Source organism: Porites lutea, chromosome 5 (assembly GCF_958299795.1).
Source record: "Porites lutea chromosome 5, jaPorLute2.1, whole genome shotgun sequence".
Taxonomy (NCBI): Eukaryota; Metazoa; Cnidaria; class Anthozoa; order Scleractinia; family Poritidae; genus Porites; species Porites lutea.
The window spans coordinates 5,730,764-5,745,009 of NC_133205.1; the positions used below are offsets into that span (position 1 = coordinate 5,730,764).

General features: G+C 39.4%; 2 protein-coding genes across 2 annotated transcripts in view; one reads left to right on the plus strand and one right to left on the minus strand.

Annotated features, from left to right (window-relative positions):
* The first annotated feature begins 7,770 nt into the window (after positions 1–7,770).
* On the plus strand, positions 7,771–10,411 carry LOC140937613 (uncharacterized). Its single transcript, XM_073387162.1, has 5 exons — positions 7,771–7,936; positions 8,525–8,594; positions 9,186–9,260; positions 9,651–9,762; positions 10,231–10,411. The coding sequence occupies exons 2-5, from the start codon at positions 8,525–8,527 to the stop codon at positions 10,256–10,258; spliced, it is 285 nt and encodes a 94-aa protein (XP_073243263.1). The 5' UTR covers positions 7,771–7,936; the 3' UTR covers positions 10,259–10,411.
* A 453-nt stretch (positions 10,412–10,864) lies between these two features.
* Positions 10,865–14,246, minus strand: part of LOC140937612 (protein FAM227B-like) — a 41,296-nt gene continuing 37,914 nt past the window's right edge. Inside the window, exons 14-16 of the mRNA XM_073387161.1 lie at positions 14,244–14,246; positions 11,977–12,046; positions 10,865–11,247 (exon numbers count right to left, since the gene is read on the minus strand). The exon at positions 14,244–14,246 is cut by the window's right edge and continues 72 nt beyond it. Of these exons, the coding sequence (XP_073243262.1) occupies positions 11,176–11,247; positions 11,977–12,046; positions 14,244–14,246 (145 nt within the window). The 3' untranslated portion in view covers positions 10,865–11,175. The remainder of the gene's footprint in view (positions 11,248–11,976; positions 12,047–14,243) is intronic.

Here is a 14,246-nt window from a genome sequence, read left to right on the forward strand (position 1 = left end):
AGCTAACACCTTCTTTGTCTTGCACAAGACGCATATGTTTGAAGGCGGCTAGACTTAACCAAGCGGGAGAACGTTAATATTTGTTTTGCTATATATTGAGAACAAAAACATTGATTATAGTTTATGGGGTAGGTTGTAATGCCGGTTCCTCAATTTCGTGATCACAAGTAAAGCGAATCGAAGAGCATTTCCCTCTCTTTTTTATAAATTATAAATTAATTATCGCTATGAGGATACTCCTGTCGAACTTTGGGGTTTCCATTGGCGAAAATCCTCTCTTTAAAAAAATACTTGAATACTTGGCAAGCTGTTTAATATTTTCATCACGTTATCACTACCAAAATATGCCATGAATAATTCACTGCATCTTTTTTAAACAGCACATGGTAACATCTGGTCTTTCTTTTTTCTTGCTCAGTTCCGGCTAGATCTCAAACGTAAGCTTATTGGTGAAAATCTGTATTTGGTTTGTGCTGAATGAACGTACTACCTTAATCAAGAGCGATTAAAACTTGCTTGAAAATATATTACTGCTTAATAACCTACTGGCAAAACCCTGTCTTATGTTTTATGCTAATAAAAAAAATATGTTGAAACAGTGAATAAAGAGATTTGATATGTGATTAGAGAAAATTATTCATCAACCCACTGAATACATTCACGGGCCAGATTATTATTATTATTATTATTATTATTATTATTATTATTATTATTATTATTATTATTATTATTATTATTATTATTATTATTATTATTATATTAGTCTGTCCGACTTACCAAGTAAGTGTGTTTGTAGTGAGAAGTATACCGTCTGCTATGCTCTGTCATGCAAAAAGGGAGGGCTCGTGGCGCAGAGACACGATGGTGTTCGTAACCTACTTACGTCACTTATTGGTAAGGTTTACACCAACATTGAAGTCGAACCACAACTAAACACTCGTTAATGAGCGATTCAACCTCAAAAGCGCGGTAACAAGTCCGGAGGCAAGACTGGACTTTAAGGCAGGGGGCTTTTGGTCCCGTGGAGTTACAGCATTTTTTGATGTCAGAGTAACACATGTTAACTCCAAGTGTAACCAGGGAAAAGCAACATCCACAATCTTTAAGGAGCAAGAGGAGGAGAAAAAGCGGAAGTACCAACAGATAGTGCTGGACGTTGAAATGGGATCTTTCACTCCCCTAGCAATTTTTGGAACCAACGGTGGGATGGGAGCTGCCTGCAACTGCTCTCGCAAACGCCTAGCCGAGAAGCTCTCAGAAAAGAATGAAGAACCTCAACACGTTACCATTACTTGGATTAGGACATTACTTTCTTTTGAGATTTTAAGGTCGGTTCACACATGCGTAAGAGGTTCCAGGACACCCTTCCACAAAATTCCACAAGGGGATTTCATTTTTAAACCTAAAACCGTGCTGAGAAACAGTAATGTTGTTAGCAAATGAATAATAAAAGTTATTGAATTTTGCTTTCGTATGATATGAAGAATTATGCAGATCTCAGAGGCTGTTACTCACCGAGGTCACTGTGCTCGAGTTCATAAATTATCTACAAAGAGAAACACACTAACTTATAGAAAGCTTTGTTACTAACCGACAATGGAAGGGTTTAACCTTAAGCGAAATACGTATTGAAAGTTATTGTTTTCGCAAAAAGGAATGCAAATGTTTTAACAGCGAGACAGAATATATCATTTTTCGCCGGGTTGCGTATCCTGGAATTGAGTCCAAGAGAGCTGGAGGCTGGGGTAACCTTTGTGAAAGAAACCTCATTGCTTTTCAATCGTAAATCATCTTCTTAGGCTACGAATGACACAAGGTTTCTATCAAAACAAAATCACCGTCAGCCCGCCTTCCACTCAAAGGCTAGGAATGCTCAGCTCACAAAAAAATGGTCGGCGCTCAAGTACACACCACACTCTTTTTTTTCTATAAGAATATATTTTATAAGAATATCGAGGCTGAAATTTGCGAAATCTTAAGAATACTTTAAGAATAAACTCCAGGCTGAGATTTTGAAAAGGATATAATTTCGTGTGGTGAAAATCTGTAAATACAATACAAATATACGTTTTCACCAAGAGACTCTTGGTTTTCAATTTATTCCTTTCTTTAAACGGCAAAACTAGCTAACTACATTTAACAAAACTATAATTGATACTTTAATATATTCTAAAACGGAAATGTCATAAGCTATTATTAAGAATAATACAAGAATATTTACAGCCTAAAATCGGCGGAAAAATAAGAATATTCAGCCTGGCCCGGGAAAACAATATTCTTATATAAAAAAAAGAGTGTATACCGCTCTTCTTTGAGACACAAATTAAATCAATTCCATAATTTACCCATTGTATTTTAACGAAGCGTAGCACTTTTATAGGAAAAACTAATTGTTTGCTATATCGTCTTAACAGATAATTACCAAATGCTACGTTGTTCGTACACAAGTGCCGGAATGTCTCAGACAACTGTCGTTTTAGACGATGCGTTCATCGTTGGGGCTCCGCATTGCTTTGTCTTACCTAAAAGCCTGCTTGTACTCACTGCCTGCTTTCAAATTCACATCAGTAAAATAGACGCAGACAGAAACGGTACATATCTGCGAAGTACGGAGCCTTCACCGTCGCTCAGTCAACACAGCACGGGAGCCGTTCAGAAACATTTACAAGCAACTGCAGAATCACTAAACAACAGTCTTTCACTCAGTCGCTTTCAAACGGCGTCCGCGAGCCCTACTTCACAGATGACAAAGATGGATAGCGGATCAAACATAACAAATGACAAGAAGGCAAATAGACACTATTTAACAGGGGACAAAGACAAGGGTGTTATATTTTATAAAAGGGTAAGTTATGGCTCTAGCATAATGTACATTAGAATGGATGATGATGTTGTGTCTCATGGATCAAAAAACTGTTAGCGAATTAGCCTGCGAGTAAGCTGTGGCCTAACAATTTGACCACGTCATCTACAACGACAGGGTTTCGTTTATGAACGCCGACTTTTTTTGTTATTGTTTTATTGTGCTCTCTGTTCCTTGGGTTTGCAGAAAGAACGAAGCATGATGTTTAATGGTAGCAGAAGGGATGGGCAGTATTCGCTTAATTGCAACATATTTACCTCGTTATTTACTTTCCATCTGATGCAAACAAAAGTGACTGCTCTATTGCTATAACGGATAATGGAATTTTACATAGGTTAATTATTGATATAATTAAGTTCTTATGACAATGGAGTGCCGGTTAAGCTTACTCTCAACAATTCTTGCTGTAGTAGAGATCTTTGATTTTACACTTATGCTGAAATTTCTTGCGTTTGTTATTGCTGGATTTCAGCATGGTATTTGTATATAGTCCTGGCCAACTATCCCTGATGATTTGACCAACTTCATTGCACCTTGTAGCCTGTGCGCGCGCAAAGTTTTGGCAGAGGAGCTGCGAAGCCGTGCGAAGAATGGAAAGGAGAAGCTTTGAATTTTCACGCCACAAAGCCACGAGAATGGCGGCTTAGCCGCGAAAACTCTCACCAGCGCTAAACCAATTCCGCCAGCTACGTAGGCTGACCAACTTGCTACTCCTTTAGATTTGTAGCCACGTGTTAATCTAGGCAAACGAAAGCTAGACACTACCTATTAAAGGCTTACAACAGTCGACCTGTCGTGAGCCATATTACTGGTAAGCTTCAAAGACTAATTTTGTCTTTTTGTTTCCACTTTGGTTTCAGATTGGTGGATGGATAACCTTAGGCGTCGTTATAACAGCACTCGTGTTTCTTACTATTACCCATTTTAGCTCCATACGTCAGGTAAATATGAGGGAACAAATCAGGGAGCCATTCTGTTCCAGCCCGCCAAAACCAAGTGTTTAACTGGAAACCAGAGCAAGATCACACCACGCCGACTTCTTCGTTAAAAATTTAGCGTGGAAACTTTCCGCTCTGCCTTAAGAGCGTAATTTTGTTAGTCCATCTCAGTCTGTTTTATATCTGCAGCAAGGCTGAGCCAGTCGGAGACCGACAGTAGGCAGCTGATCATGATACGTCAGCAAATGGAAATCCAGAAATTCCGACACTGAAAGCCGCTACGTTAGCACTCCCCCGCAGACGTTCTTTCGGCTTGTGACGCAATCCTCCCCAACCAACGTCTGCTGGAGCGAGTGGAAAAAAAAGTAGACTAATCACATTACACTTCTAGATCTGGGAAATGCACTTTGGACCTTGAGAAATTTCGTGCGAGGCTCCAGAAAAGATCAGAAAAGGAAAGATGAAGACCTTACACTTACAAAAAAAACTAATCATTTAACTCACACGCCTTCAAACTAGAAGCTACCCTCACAATCTCATTTAAAAAAATTACTACGGAGGTTAAATTTGGTAAACAAAAGACGAATTTACTACAAAACAATATGCTGTAAAAGAAAGTCAGTCTTTTGTTCAGTTACAGGTACCATCCCACCACTGTCTCACCAAAAGAACACCTTTGTGAGCAATTGGCGTCCAATCCAGCGTTTACAGAGAGAAGCATTCAAAAAGCCAACCCTTATCTCCTACATTCTTGTCCGGAGGAAAACTCTTTGATCACGTATCACACTTTACCTAGTTTTTACGTCGTTTTTGGCTTGTCAACACTCTGGCCTCAACAGCACCGATTGCTTCTCCGATAAGCTTTAGGAAGACGAAGAAGTGACATAGTACTGCTCTGTGAAACCACATTTTCAAGGTCTCTGTGACTCTATTTTAGCTTTAAATCGCAAGCTTTTAATCACAATTCAACTTCATTACATTGTATTGATGAACACTGTACAGAAAAACAAAACGTCTTTCATACGAATCTCTAATTCATAAACTATTCATCAGACTCTACATGAAAAGCATCACGGGAAACTGGAAAGAAATACATCACAACTTTGTATGGCCAGCTTGCGCTCAGCTTTAACCTTTTCACTCTAACTCTACAGCTTGGCTAAAAAAAATCTCAATGAGAGAGATTGAACAAAGAGCATAAACCAATAAATCGTAGAAGGTTTTAATTGTCCAGCGTTTAATTCTTCAAAAAAGGACCAACTGACAAAGACATGCACCTTAATATTTTCGCTTATGACTGCAGTGCTTAAACTATACTTTTAGCGTCCAATGGCGCTACGAAGAATTCAAATTCCCATTATCTTTTACTAGATTTAACAACTCATGACAAAATTCTTAGTAAATTAAGCGTTAAGCGCGCTTGGCGATACCTAGGGTTCGATATTTACTGTAAATTATTAATTAATTTCCTAGCCCTATAGAATTGTTCTTCTCTCATTCCGACTAACAACAATACACAAAAGATTTCATTATATTTCACATTTGCCTCAGAAAGTTCATTTAATTAGTAAAAAATATCCATGAACTCATCGAAGCATGATCCTTGACTTCCACGTTATAAGTCGTTACGTATTGGAATTACAAAACGATAGCAGGACTTTGTAATCACCCCTTAAGACAAATATTTTCTTCGGAGCTTCACTGCCAGTGGCGATATTTCTCAATAAATTATGCATGCTTGAGTATTGCATGCATCTTCAGCCAATATACCTTGAACCTTGGATGCATCATAGCTGTTATATCTTACATCTCCTACCTTTTTACGACCATGTTTGTAGTTAGTTCATGACGTTTAAAAACTCATCAGGACCGTTCCACCTTCCTTTAAGTACACAAAACGGACCTCACAATAACTGCCACAAATATCATAATTAAAGTCAAGTAGGCCACGAAGAGCTGCAAGTCAAACTCGCGTTCCTTTCTAGGATCGAGAGACGTAGAGTTCATGGCAGTCCGCATGAAAACGACAATTCTACGAAACGGATTCTTGAAATGCATTCAATCCTCTGTCCACTGACTATACGAACTCGTCATTCCCTTGAATCTTCAGCCGGAGTTGAAGAAATGTACGTTGTTATGCATCAAGTACAGAACTTGCAGAAGAGCATTAGGTGACAGAATTTCCACTGTGACCTGAATGGAGTATCTTTTCCACTCCAGAATATAATCTATTCTACCTGCTTGAGACGGCATACGGCATATCTCTGATGAACATATGAACTTTGTTATCGAAATCAGAGCTTGTTGGAAATGAGAAACAGAATAGTGGACTAAATTGTTGTTGTCTTAAAAGCACGTGACGTCACAAAAAGACAAAGCCACATCATCTAATAGATCGTGTATGGACAATAGACAATCAATCTTTTTTAATATTTCCACTAATCTGTGTCTCATGAGAGACTTCATAGCATTGACACATATTAACAACAACAACAAGCTGCTTTGCGTTTGCGGGGTGTTACTAAAACGTGGAACGGGTAGCGAGGAACGGGTAACGAGGAACGAGGAGCAGGGGAACGAGCACGGGGAACGGAAATAAAAGGAAAAATGGGAAAAAAGCAGAGAATTGGAAATGAAGTTACTGATAGGGCTAGGGTTCAAGTTACTCATTGTTCCCATTTTCTCGTTCCCCGCTCCCTGTTTCCCGTTTTAGTACCAATCAGCTGCTTTGCGTTGGGAATATTCTGGCGCCGCAACACCTTTGCGTATCCCATCTAACACTTTCGGCTGCAGTTTGATTACTAAATAAGCTAGTGAGAAATATGGCTTGTTTTATTGACGAAACACTATTAGCTAGTTTAAAGTTTTATCTTGCACAACGTTTTGCCATCACGTCCATTTATAACTTACACGTCTACCACTGACTTTACAGACTGGCGTGCATTAGACTCGATATTAAGTACTGCGTCAAATTATATTGTTATCCCCTCGCTTTCTCCAGTTTATGCAGGAAACTCACGTGGTTTGATTGGTTATTTTCACCCGGCTCTTCAAGTGATAAAATGAATAGTCAGGAACTGGTTTAGATGCACGAGGTTTCATCTTTCAATACCAAAAAGATTTTCTGCCAAGACATATAGTAAATGGAACAGGCTCTCTTACATACATTTTTCTACTGCCAAAATAGAGAGCTTAAGCAACTACGACGACTACCACAACGACGACTTCAAATAACTGATTATAACAACGGCTCTGAACGTGCATCACGCTTTTTAGTACATTTCTTTGATGTACCACTGCACGACTACGACGTGAAACCTCCTAACTTGACGTTTGATGGAGGACGTGGGCATACGACGACGAATTTTCCTTCCTCTTTTTGAACTTTATAAAATCCTTACGAATTCAACTCCAGGAAAAGTCGCCTGCATTTGACATAATTATGGAGCGCGTCCAAATAGACGCGATTAAGTTTGAAAGAACGCAAATTTTTCAGCGACGCTTTTACTGCCGTCGTCGTCCTCCTTGCTTAAGGTAGCTATGACCCATCAGGTGGACTGGAGTAACTGGAGAGGAGCTTGGAATCCGTCGGGGGTTACATGATACTTTCGCGCCCTTTAGTCCTGAAATTCGTTTACCGCGCATGCACTCACGCAGGTGGAAACAGGTTAAGCAATGTACCTACAATGAACACAGTTCCACCTGGAAAGAACGTGTTATGAGGAAAAAAAATGTTTTTTCCCCACTTCACCCTCATGTCGAGCCAATTTGTCCTTCAACGGTAGCATTGCTACAGTTAGAGGAAAGATTGGTTCTTCATGCGGGTGAAGAGGGGGAAAAGGATTTTTTTATTATAAGCAAGCATTTCAAGAATTTCGTTTTATGTCATCAAGTCGCTGGATTCACAATGATGTTAAAACACGGAGGGAAACATTAATTATTGAATTCTGTCCACCTGAGATATCAAAAGGTTACTATTATATCTGTTATTTTTTAAAGTTGAAAGCCTCTTGTTTTTTGTCTCTGCTCTACACCAAGAACGAGACACAAAACTTAAAGTGCAAGTTAAGTTAGCTTTTTAACTTCCTACGCACGATTATATTTTTGGTACCGTCAATGACAGACAGCTAACGCAGTAAGTACGGTCTATACTCTTCTCCTATTGATTCAAATTTAAGCCATTCACCGAAAATCCCGCTGCATAACAGTGACCAGAGAGTTCACAAAGACTGCCAGAAAGTATAGTACGATATGGGAGGTTTGAACTACATGATTTAAGAATAACCCATACTAATAACCCACACTAATACATATTTACAAGACGAACCCAATTTTGGTGAAATAACAAGGAAAATCTTCAAGAGTGGCGAATAGTAGGGAGTGTTAAATTCTAAATTTCACACCATATAAACTAGGTGAAACTTCGGTATCCCTTTTATCTTCAAACCAACACTATGTCGTGTAAAAGGCTTTCCTACACTAAATGACTAAACAATCCTTCGTTCTCCGCTCCTAAATTTTTGCTACATAGCTTATCGCTTTAAGACGACACTGCTAACGACCGACTTCAAGGAGAACAATCTCCTCATTATCCACAAAAAAGTATCCGGCATTTATTTATAATGACGAACGGAATTATGGACGTCGTTACACAGACTTTGCTGCCGTGATTTGTTTATTTCTAATAAAAAAAAAACACAGTCCTTTTCTTCATCAACTTCAGATGTTGGTCAGACGTCTCTCAGTTGTGGTAGCGCTGGGAATTCTTATGTTATACGCGGAAGTCAATGCAGGTAGGAGATAATTATACCAGTTGTTATTCTAAACGCAACCTGCTGCTTTGCGTGTTTTCGTTATACGAAGATTTTACCATCGACACACTGTCTTAGCGCCACACTCCCCTTCATACTAACTTCTTTCCCGACTAAATTGGCTTCCCTTCTTCTTAATTTCCTACCAAATAAGCTCTTCTTCTTCTTAACAAGCGAGAGCAAATACTACATTGTCTAAACCTCATGAGATACCTGACCTTCTTCTGAGCTATAGAATGTAGACTCTACCGCCTACAACTACCTGCTTCATATCCGCCCACCCTTTTAGCCAGAAAGCTTTGTAAAGCCAAGAGCACATAACTGCAACAAGAACAGCTGTCAACATAAAGAAATGACATAGAATGCTTGTAACATATTGATACTGGATGTCTGCCGTATCAGGAGCCTGGTGCACACTAGCTCCCACGCTTCAGACCTAAAGAAGCGAGAGAAGGGGACTTTGACGGGGGATTCGATTACGCTTCAAGATCGAGGTTCGAGGCTTATCACAACTGCTAATGCAAAAACTCTTTTTGTGCAGGAAATTAATTAGATGTTTTTAACACAATACAGGGCGCGTTCCAGAGGTTGATCACAGTAAAGGAGTCTATATGCATGATCATCCTGACTTTCCGGCCGTCCAAGGAGGTATGAACTATGGCAGCTGGAACTTGCACTTATATTATTTGCATAAAAATCTACGCAATTGGCAGGCAAATACCTAGTAGTGTATATCCGGGGGGCTTATAATCGGATGCTTTTTTTGTTTAAAGGTAGATGGACCCATATCTTGGAGGGGGGGACTTATAAGTGGGGGGTGGGGGCTTATAATCGCATGTATATTTTTGTGTACAGGTGTGGACCAATATCTTAGGGGGGGAGCTTATAAGCGGGGTGGGGGCTTATAATCGGATGTAGTTTTTTGTTTACAGGTAGATGGACCTATATCTTAGGGGGAGCTTATAAGTAGGGGTGGGGTGTGGCTTATAAGCGGCAGTTTACGATACTTTATGACCGTGGGTTAATTCTGATTATCAGGGCCGGGAGACCCATACCGCACGCACTATCTCCATGCTCGGTTCGGAATTGGTCACCACAGGAAGAGACGCTCATTAAGGCTACAAGAAGCATTGCTCAAGATTTCTAAAAGGTAATTCAATTGCGATTGTACTATTAGAGAAGATAAATCACAACAATAACAAACTTTGTTTTAAGGTCATTTTTCTAACTTTTTGTGACAACAATTCTTGATTTGAAGCCATACCTAAATACCCTCAAGTGGGCAAGTTTACTGGTGGCAATAGCGCATAGACCTGAGATGGGCTACACCTGAACATCTTCTTACAAAGGAAACGCCATTTATTTGCCAATTTGCTAATGTTTGTTTGTTTGTTTGTTTTTTTAAGTACCTTTTTTTTTGGGGGGGGGGAGGGGTAAAAAGTAATTTGCTGTAACTATATGACCCCCTCCAGTACTTATTTATAACACTGCTTCAGTAGTTTGCAGGGTATCTTCTAAGTATATAACCAAGGGAAAAAAGACACTCATCGACAAACATGTTAAGCAAGGTCCTGTTCCGCCTCTGTATTTATCGTGGGGTGTACTTATTAATTTGCAGCTTTCCAAGAAAGAAAACAAGACTGTAAACGCGAAACAGTGGAAAAACCAGACAATCCACAGGACCAGGGCGATGAACATCAGACGTGCACTTCAAAGGGAAAATGAATTCTATGCAGCTGTAGAATGTAAACTACTTCCATTTTGTATGAGCAACTTTTTAGTAAAATAAAAGCATCAACTACTGAATAAATAAAGACCGAAAAACTATATGTACATGAATTGCGCAAACGAGGGGCCAGCACTCATGACGGCGGCTTTTAAATCAAAGTGCAAAAAGCAAGAAACATTTTTTCGATTTTTTTCCTTTTTTTATTTTATATTTTTTCCTATATTTTATACCTTCAGTTAACGACAGCATGATTGACAAATTAGACGAAAAATTAAGCGATCATCGGATGCGACTATTAATTTTGGCGAACTTAATAAATAAATCACAGGTTTTACAATAGAGTATCTTATAACAAATAAATAAAATTAATGTAACTGGGAGTTCATTTAAGTGTATGTACAAAGGTTACATTGTTACATTATTATACAATACTTTGTTTGTACCACCAATAGATAGATTAATCGATAGGCGGACGGGAGGCAGCTTCATCTTTCGTTAAATTATCACTTTTCATCATTTTTTCCCCTTCCAATCCATTGTTTTTTGCTGTTGTTTGTTTTTGTTTTCGTTTTATCAAACATTTCGTCGCTGAGGTGTGCAAACCGTATCCATATAAAACATCATAAAAATACCTTACAAACTAGCAAAATAAGTCGTTTAAATCCATTTTATTCTACAACGGCAAACTTTCTCAAGAAGTCTTTAACCACAAACACATGCGTAAGTATTTACGGTTATGCATGAAGAAATTTTATTCTTAAAATACATTTAAATGTGAATAAAAAAAATGTAAACTGGGACAACCTTTTACCAGCTGTATAACAAAATCATTCGTTACGTTTCGTCATCCGAGGATTGCTCTAAAGCACTTTTGGGGAACCCTGTTGCTGCATGATCTGGCTGGGCCTAAAGATTCAACAATAAGAAATGGTAACAGGACTGAGTGGAGTCCAATTCGGTCTGTAATCATACGAGTGATTAACAAAATCGGACGACCGCGTAGCGGGAGTCCGATTTGTTTAATCACGAGTATGATTACAGGCCGAATTGGACGAAACGAAGTTCTGTTACCAATCAATCATAACTTTAACAAAATTTAGGTAGTTATCGGCTTTCTGAGTGAATGAAATCGCCGTAGATAGGACAGACTCACATTGAAAAAGCTATTGCTGGTGTAGACAAGAACATGTCATAATGGCTTTCTTGCCGAGTCTATTTCGATTGCAGCAGAACCGCTACCTGTACATGTACATGCCCACGCTTTTAGCCTGCACGTTTTGAGAACAAGAAATTCAAGAAATCGAAATTTACTGGCGAGAACTACGATTTTTTCGCACTGACTGGCTGACTGACCGATCGACAGAATGACCGAGCAACTGGATGACTGACTGACTGACCGATCGACCAACCGACCGACAGACCAACTGGCTGGCGGACGGTTTGACCATTTGATTGACTAACTGAACGACCGACCGACCGATCGAATTACTAAATGAGTTGGCTGACCGATCAATGCATAAAAGGAGGAGAGTCATAGTAAAAGGGATAGCCTAAATGAGCTTTGTTCAGTGCTGGTGATAATTGAAGCATAACATTCTAGCATCTCGGCTCAATTGACCATCAACAGCTACTCACCATTAAGTCAAGAAGTCTCTCGTTGATCATTTTTATGTCTTGATTTTTCAGCACTAAGTCATTCTTTAACCTAGTAGAAAAGAGATCCAAGCCTGGTATTAATTTTGTAATAATCATGTTTCAAGCACAAGTCACAAAGTAACAAAAATCCGACATATCTGCAGAAAATTCCGTTGTTGATGCTATTATCGTAATGAGTAGCTTGCGTCACACGTCAAACTACTAGGCTCCCCGCGCGCCCCGTTTTTTCTTGAGCCGATACCCCTTTCAAGCCCCTGCTACGCAGACTATTTTGCGTGTGGTTTCTCTGTCTGTTTGTGCTTGTTGTTTCTTTTCATTTATCTGGCTGAATTAGTTTCGTGTATGTTCGTTATATGGTTGGTTTGGTTAGATTTTGTTTCCCGTGTTAGCTTGATTGAAAAGAAAAATGTGTTGAACAACATAAGAATTTCCGGAAATTTTCGACTAAAAGAGTTGCAAAGAGTTTTTTTTGGACAGGGTACTTATTTCCACCACACTTTGTAGCGATGTATGCATAGTAGCAAAGAGAAAAACATTCTAAAGAACTTCAAGTTTAACGGTTTATTTCGTTTGAGTTTAGTATTGACCAAAACTATTCGAAATCTTATCTGAAGAATTAAATTCTCGTCTCTTGTACCGTTGCAATTCTCGATTTATTTTGTTCATCTGCGGCTAAAATCCAATTTTAAGTCTGCATTATTTAATTTAATTTTATTAAAACTGCGTGTGTTTTTATGCTTCCCTTTAGTTCAGTAATGTTTTGGGCACATGATCATGCAGCCATTCTATGCAGAGAAGTCGTCAATGTAAATCCTTACACAACTAAGAAAGGGTCAACACAAAGAAGCAGTATGTGGGAAAAAATAGCAGACACCTTGAACAAATGCACTGTGCCGAAATTCAGGGTTGATAAGCGATCAGTCCGAGACCACGTGGGAATCCTTGTTTACAAGCATAAGAAGAAACTTCTAGCAGAGGAAAAAGCAACTGGGATAACTCCCGATGAGCCAACGGAACTAGAAAACCTATTGGATATGATCATCGCGTTGGAGGAAAGTGGCGAAGCGGAATTACAGGAAACACGGGGAACTGCTAGCAAAGAACGTCGATACGATCGGGCTAAAGCGGAAGATGTTAGACTAAAAGCGATGGAGAAGCTGTCAGAGACGAAGAAAAGAGGTTCATCAGCGGATGAAAGCGATGATAAACCGAAGCGTCAACGAAGAAGTGGAGCTGATGCTATCGAACAAAGCACAAACAAAGTATTTCTTGGACTTTCTTAAATGATGCTATGGCTATTTCTGCGAAAGAATTGCCGAAGAATCACACTGATCTATCTGATAAAGAGCGGTTTGCAACCGCGTCGTCCCGCAGCGCGACGGAGATCTTAACTTTACTTTTCGCGCGCAAACGACGGGGTTTTATTTCCAGTCCTTTATCAGCCACCGCGTTCTAGAAGTCGTCGCGTCCAAGATCTTAAAGTCCCTTATCCAACGACGCGACGGCAACGTCGCTTAAAAAGTAAATTTGCGTTCTTTCAGTGTATATCGCAATTATTCCTACACACTTACTTTGTCAAATGTAGGCGAGCCCTCCTGGAGTTGAATTTCTAGGCACCATATCCAAGTACAGTAAGAGAAATAAAATTTCGTCGTTGCTTGTTTACGTCCTCCGTAAAACGCGAAATTTGGCATGTTTACGTCGTAGTCTCGCAAAAACGGGCAAAGAAATGTACAAAAAAAGCGTGGTGCACGTGCAAAGTTGTTGTTTTGCTAATCAAACCTATTGTTTTTTTGACGTTCTCGTTACCGTCCGCGTCTTTGGATCTTAAAGTCCATATTTTGACGGGAAAACGTGGTAGCCGTCGTCATTCTTCTTCGAGTTTTCGCGCGAATCTCGTGGTGGCGAAAACAAGATACCAAATGTTAAAAGTTTTATCATTTTGCGATCGGGAGAGCGCGTAACCGTACCTCCTTCACTAAAGATAACAATGCTAACTTTTCTAGTCAAAAATGGTAAAATGAAGCTTCCCGGGAAGTCTATATTTTGAGAAGACGCGAAAAGACTTCAAGTCAAATCTCGTACTCGTAGTCGTCCTCGACGTCCTAAAGGTCTCTATTAGAGCTAATTTCAAAACCCACTTTAGTGATCCGACCTTTCAAAAAGTCAGACACAAGTTAGAGGAAGTTCTCAAGCAATAAGTCATTTGGTAGAGGAGCAGGTGCAGCTCGAAAAAAATAGCCTACCTT